Source organism: Cyprinodon variegatus, unplaced genomic scaffold, assembly GCF_000732505.1.
Source record: "Cyprinodon variegatus isolate N-32 unplaced genomic scaffold, C_variegatus-1.0 Scaffold1107, whole genome shotgun sequence".
Classification (NCBI taxonomy): domain Eukaryota; kingdom Metazoa; phylum Chordata; class Actinopteri; order Cyprinodontiformes; family Cyprinodontidae; genus Cyprinodon; species Cyprinodon variegatus.
The window spans coordinates 225,542-231,584 of record NW_015151560.1 but is presented as its reverse complement, the minus strand read 5'-3'; the positions used below and the strand labels follow the sequence as shown (position 1 = coordinate 231,584).

Genomic DNA, 6,043 nt, shown 5'->3' with positions numbered 1-6,043 from the left:
GCTGAGGTTTATCTGATGGAGACACAGAGAGGACAGGCTGAGGTTTATCTGATGGAGACACAGAGAGGACAGGCTGAGGTTTATCTGATGGAGACACAGAGAGGACAGGCTGAGGATTATCTGATGGAGACACAGAGAGGACAGGCTGAGGTTTAGCTGATGGAGACACAGATGGTCAGAGACAGTCATGATCTATCATAGTTTCTTCTATTTTATCCTTATCCTTCGTTTGACTGATGCAAAGTTCATTACCTTCATATTTAGGAGAGGTGGGAGATTTTGCTGATTGATTCAACATTTTAGACTTAGATTTTCATTTAGGATCATTTTATAGGGATGTTTATTCATAAACATTAAAGCCCAATAAACACACAATCTACTATAGTAGTAGTAAAGTCACTTATTTTTTCTAAACACAACTTTTAGAGGTTTCACAATATCTAAAGTAACAAAATAACAACACACAACCAGGACTCAGAGTAAAGATGAACAATCCTAAAACAATCTAATATTATTTTAAATGGCTTTTGGTTCCAATTGAGCAGTACTATCAGACAGGTTTTAATAAAAGTTTAATGTTCTAATCTTATTATTTTTCTAGCTGCTCTTATTGTATTGTTTTATTGTATATATCTTTTATTGCCTGTTTTATGTTTTTATTTATTTTATTTCAAGCAAAATTTATGAATTGTTTTATATAATGTTGATTAACTGAATAAACCTTCATTCCAAGTTATCTCCTAAGCTCCTGCACATAGAATGTTATTAACATTTTGAAACATTGGCTTTTTAAGTTAAATTATATTGACATTCGATATACAGTTTATCTTAACTAAACCGTCTAGAAATGTTTTTTATCAAAACCTTGTCATAGTCAATTTCATGAGTAATTACTCATCTTGTAATACTTTGGGGTCTTTGGTGAAAAAGTCCCAAAATTCCGGGTTTTGTCTCTAATTAGCAAGAATTATATAAATCATAATATTTCTAAGTCATCAGAAATTAGAATTTGAGGAGAATTACAAATTTGTGATATCAGAGCAGCGTCACTGATTACTATGGAGACTATGGATGAAAGGCAGGGTAAACCCTGGACAGGTCACCTGTCCGTCGCAGGGCAACACAGGGACAGACACTCACACCTAAGGACAATTTAGAGACGCCAATTAACCTAACAGTCATATTGTTGGACTGTGGGAGCCAAGCGCGTAGGCTTGATCTCAACCTTGCTAGGGACACTATTGGTCTTAAGTTGAATTGGTCTGATTTCATTGATTCTACGCATTATGCTTGCTCCTATTTTATTCAATGCTTGACGTACTGTAAGCATCAGGGCAAATTTCTTTAAAGAGAAAACTCTATTTTTTACTACATTTGTACAAATTTTGTAAGCACTACACACACAAGATGCTGTTTATCAATGTTTGAAGCACCAGTGGCTCAGAATAATGTAAAATCAGGACAACTTAACACTTTGAAAAGGGTTACATTGGAACTTACCAGTGAAGGTAAATACATCCCTTTTTAACCACATATAGTTTAAATATGTGTCTCGTATGTGTATTTTTATTATCCTGTGTTTTCTTTTGAGGAAATAGAATTGTGCAGAGGTAAACAGAGGTAAAACCCATTCTTATTATTTTTATCTGATAAGCTGATATTCTCTGTATTGTAAAACAAAGCAAAGTAACATATTCAAGGGACTGCAAATAGATAAGTATTTACATGGGCGCAGGAACTATAAAAGGAACTGACACTGAGCATTTAAAATATTAACTTTAATATAAAAGTTGTAAGAAAAGAAGCGACTGCTGCAACAACACTGTATTGTAAACTATAAACATGTTATTTAAATAGAATTATTGAAAGGGAAGAGTAGGTCGGGCCAAAATTTTGGTAGGGACATTTCCCTATGGTTTCTATGCAAACCTACGCCCATGGTGGGAGAAAGCTGGAGTACCCAGAGAGAACCCACAAAAGCACAGGGAGAACAAGCAAACATGCAGAAAGACCCTAGGCCAGGAATTGAACCCAGGACCTTCTTTCTTCAAGGCATCAGTTCTACACACTGCATCAGTTTAGATCAAATTACCGACTGACACAGAACTGATGTCAAATTAGACTGCCAGGAAAACTCAGAATAGTTTTTATCCGAGTTTAATACATTTTCTTTAAACATTTTGAAGGAAAAAATGTGACGTATTTTCATTTTCAATTAAGAGAAATTTTTAAAAGAATAGAAAACATATTAAAATTGTACAGACGCAGTGGGCCTCATTATTCTAGGCTTACAGAATATGATTTGACATTAACTTTATGTCTCTGACTCCCAAGTTATCAAAATTACTAGTCATCAGAGAGTAGCTGCCCAGGGTGGAGCTGCTGTTTCTCTGGGAGAAGTCATAATATCTAGGAAACCAACACTAACAAATCAGATCCAGTAACCCCAGTTAAACCTGAAGAGGGCGCCATACAGATAGTTTTAGACACAAAAGCAGGTTTGCAAGAAATGTGAAGTGAATTGTAGGGTTGGGAATTGATTCTGATTCTGATTCCCTTATCGATTCTGTGAAACGATTCAATTCCTTATTGATTCTCTTATCGATTCTGTGAAACAATGAACTTGGTAAGTGTACGGTGACATTCATCTACCTTCGCCTGAAACATTCTATTTCTGCCTGCCTCGGTGAAAATGGCAGTGAACGGGAGCTGCCAGCCTCTGAGCCAGCCAGGCTACCCGTCTCCTCACAGTCATCTAAATCTAATGGAGAAGGCATCTGTTTAATGAAAAGGCATTACTGTACAATTTCGGGAAATAAACTCATCTCCCCCCGATTTAAATAAATGAATGTCACCTTTCTCTCACTCCCTGAACTGCGGAGCAACTGTGTAGCATGTTTAATAACCCCAAAGAGAGGTAGGAAACTGGTCTATTTCCAGAAATGGGATATGATTTACTAGGAGCCACATTAAGCACAGCCATTGATATAAAACTAGCTACTTACCACCAGAGTTTCCTTCCATGCTGGTCGTAACTTTAGCTTCTGTCAGGAAGCACCAAAAACACAGCATTCGTCAAATTGTATGCCATGTTGTGTGCGCAGGTGTTTCTGCATGTTGGATGTATTTCCTCCAGCGGATGTAATTGCCACTTTGCAATGATTGCAAAGCGACTTGTTGCCATCTTTCTCCTTTTCTAGACGTACGCCTGGTCACGCCGTACTTGCTCACTGAATGCTGTGTGCGTAACTTACGTAAAAAACGTGACTTAAGTCGTGCTGTCAAACACTAGGCTCTGCTGCTCCCTGGAACTGTTAAGAGAATCATTGAGCGAGCTGCCAAATGGTGCCTTGGAACCGGTTCTAAAGAGGAACTGGTTTTTGATTCCAATCCCTACATTATCCCTTACCTGTTCAGTGCATTTTAGAGTTCATTCTAAAATTCTTATTTTTATTTTAAAATGTTTAAATGACCTTCCCATTCAGTAGCTCTCTGAGTTTCTTCATCCCTACCATCCTTTTCCGCCCCTCAGGTCAGCTGAACAGCAGCTCCTGCAGGAACCAAGGTCTAAGAGGACGATCAGAGCAAAGCCTCTATAGCTGCTTCTCATTTAGGAATAAACTACTCCTGCACATTGAGAGGCTCCTTTACTGCCTACTTTTATAACTTGTTTAACTTTTAAATTGTTATATTTATTTTTTTGTTTTTTACCAATAGTAACACTAACTTTGATTTTGTTTGTTTTAATGTTTTTATTCTTCTTTATAATCATTCCTAAACCTTATTTACAGATCTTTGTTCCTTTAAAGTTTGCAGTGATGATCAGGACTTTGTTTCAGCTGTTGCTGTTTTATTCTGGTCTGATATTTATTATTTGTTTAAACTTCATCTAAAATTTCATTGAAACTATTGCAGTAACATTCATTTGTTACACATAAAACATGTTTTTGAGCTTAGAAGCAAATCCTGCTTTTAAAGTAAGAACTTAATATAAATGAGATGAGCAACGATTGTCATGTTTTATTAATAATTAGCTTATTTTCACCTATAGAAGAGTCTAAAGGAAAATATGTTACTTCTATACTAAATATGTTAATATCCCCAAGAAAATTCACACATGGGGGAAAGAGAAAAAAAAAAAACTCACCTGACACATTTAACCTAAGGACTCCCCACTCTGTTATTGTAAAGACATCTGTTCTTCCTCTGCATTCATATTCTCCTCTGTCAGCTGCAGTGATCCTGTATTCACTGGATGTTGGAGAGTTACTGCTGGTTGGTCTCCATTCATACGTCCACTGAGCTCCTCCACCTCCATGGATCTCACATCTCAGAGTGACTTTCTCTCCTCTGAATATCTGAGGCCAGTTGGGTTGAAGGGTCACAATGGGCCTAGAGACTGGAATAAATGATAATCAGACAGAAGGTAGAAGCTACATTAAACAAAAATGAGAATCATTTTAACTTTCGTGGACTAAATTTAACCCTTTGATGTGTAACATGTGAATCATATCTTTATTAATTTAATTATAGTTTAATTTCACCTGTTATTTAGATATAATTAATAGCATTGTGGTTCTGCCTTAAACTTTTCAATAATTTTACTTTTGAATCTGTTCGGCTTGTCTGTAGAGCTGACAAATTATTTGATATTTGACTGAGTTATTATTACTATCATAATATATTTTTTTAAATTTTCCTGTTTTAGTAAAACAAGAAATAAAATCTGAATTGCAGGAAAAAAAACTTGTTTGTAAAGCAAAATTAAATGGAAACAAGTGTAACCCAGCAGGCTGTAACTTTTAGTAAACAGCTTTTAATATAAAACATCAAAAAACAAACTTGGATTTTAATGAAAACTGCTTAAAATTGGATTTAATGAACTTCATAATCTTTTGTTATTTCATTTCCCACAGATTACATTAAACAGCTATTGTGTCTGTCAGGTTATCATGTCTGTCCAGTTAAAGAGGACTGGAGCCTCTGATATGATGTAGCTGCTCTATCACTGAGTCACATGGTGCCCCGAGAAAAACAAAGGACTGACACAGGAACAAAGAAAGATTATTTTATCCCCAAAATATTCTGCATCAAGATTAAAAAAATATATATTTTTACAAAACAAAAACTGACATTAAAATAGAGAACAAAATCCTCATAAGAGCCTTTATAATCAGACAAACAGCATCAAGACAAAAGTAAAAGAAATCCAAAGTATTTTAGTCAATCAGGTCAAATAAAGGTCTAAAGGTTTTTTTCCAGTAATATAATAACCTCCAACCCTCCTGAATTTTTCCAGAAGATAAACAGGATCCAATGTTCTGCTTTGGAGCTTTAGTCTTATAAATATTGTTTACTGATGTTCTTCATTGCTTATAGCAACAGTTAAACACATTAAATATTTAAACAGAGTCAGATTTTATGATTCCACTGTAAAGACCTAAACTCACCAGTTTTATAAATGGTGACCTTACTGCTGTTTTTAGTGTAGAAAACTGGATCTCCTCTTCCTCCTCTGCAGCTGTATAGACCTCCCTCTGAGATGCTGATGACTCCATCTGGTTCATTGTTTCTGATGAGCTGAGCTCCAGAAGACTCTGACTTCTGTCTGAACCAGTCAAACTTCCAGCCAGTAGAGCTGGACACAGAGCAGGTCAGTGTTACACTGCCCTCTAGTGGTATTATTTTATTAACTGCTGGCAGTGAGGCTGTGGGTTTATCTGCTGATGGAAACAAACAGAAAACAGACCATCATTAGAATGATTTTTGTTTTTGGAAAAAAAATTACTAAAATAAATTAGACTTTAATCCCTGAATGAGTCATTTAGCTTCAGTCACAAAGCTTAGAAATATTGTTAACACAGATATACAGTAAATACAGATTTCATCTGGTTTATAATTTATCAAAAGGAGGACAAGCGTAGACACACGAACAAACTCTTCATATATTTATTTCATTTTTTTCTACCTCTAAATGAATATTTACACTACTGTTTGGTGTTTTCACATATTGGCACAATAAAAACAAAGTCTCCTTCTGTTT

At 35.5% G+C, this 6,043-nt stretch overlaps 1 protein-coding gene across 1 annotated transcript in view; it reads right to left on the bottom strand.

Annotated features, from left to right (window-relative positions):
• LOC107101519 (high affinity immunoglobulin gamma Fc receptor I-like) overlaps window positions 1-6,043 on the bottom strand; it is a 20,414-nt gene that overhangs the window by 1,893 nt on the left and 12,478 nt on the right. The window contains exon 5 of the mRNA XM_015400465.1: window positions 1-84. Coding sequence (XP_015255951.1) covers window positions 1-84 — 84 coding nt within the window. The remainder of the gene's footprint in view (window positions 85-6,043) is intronic.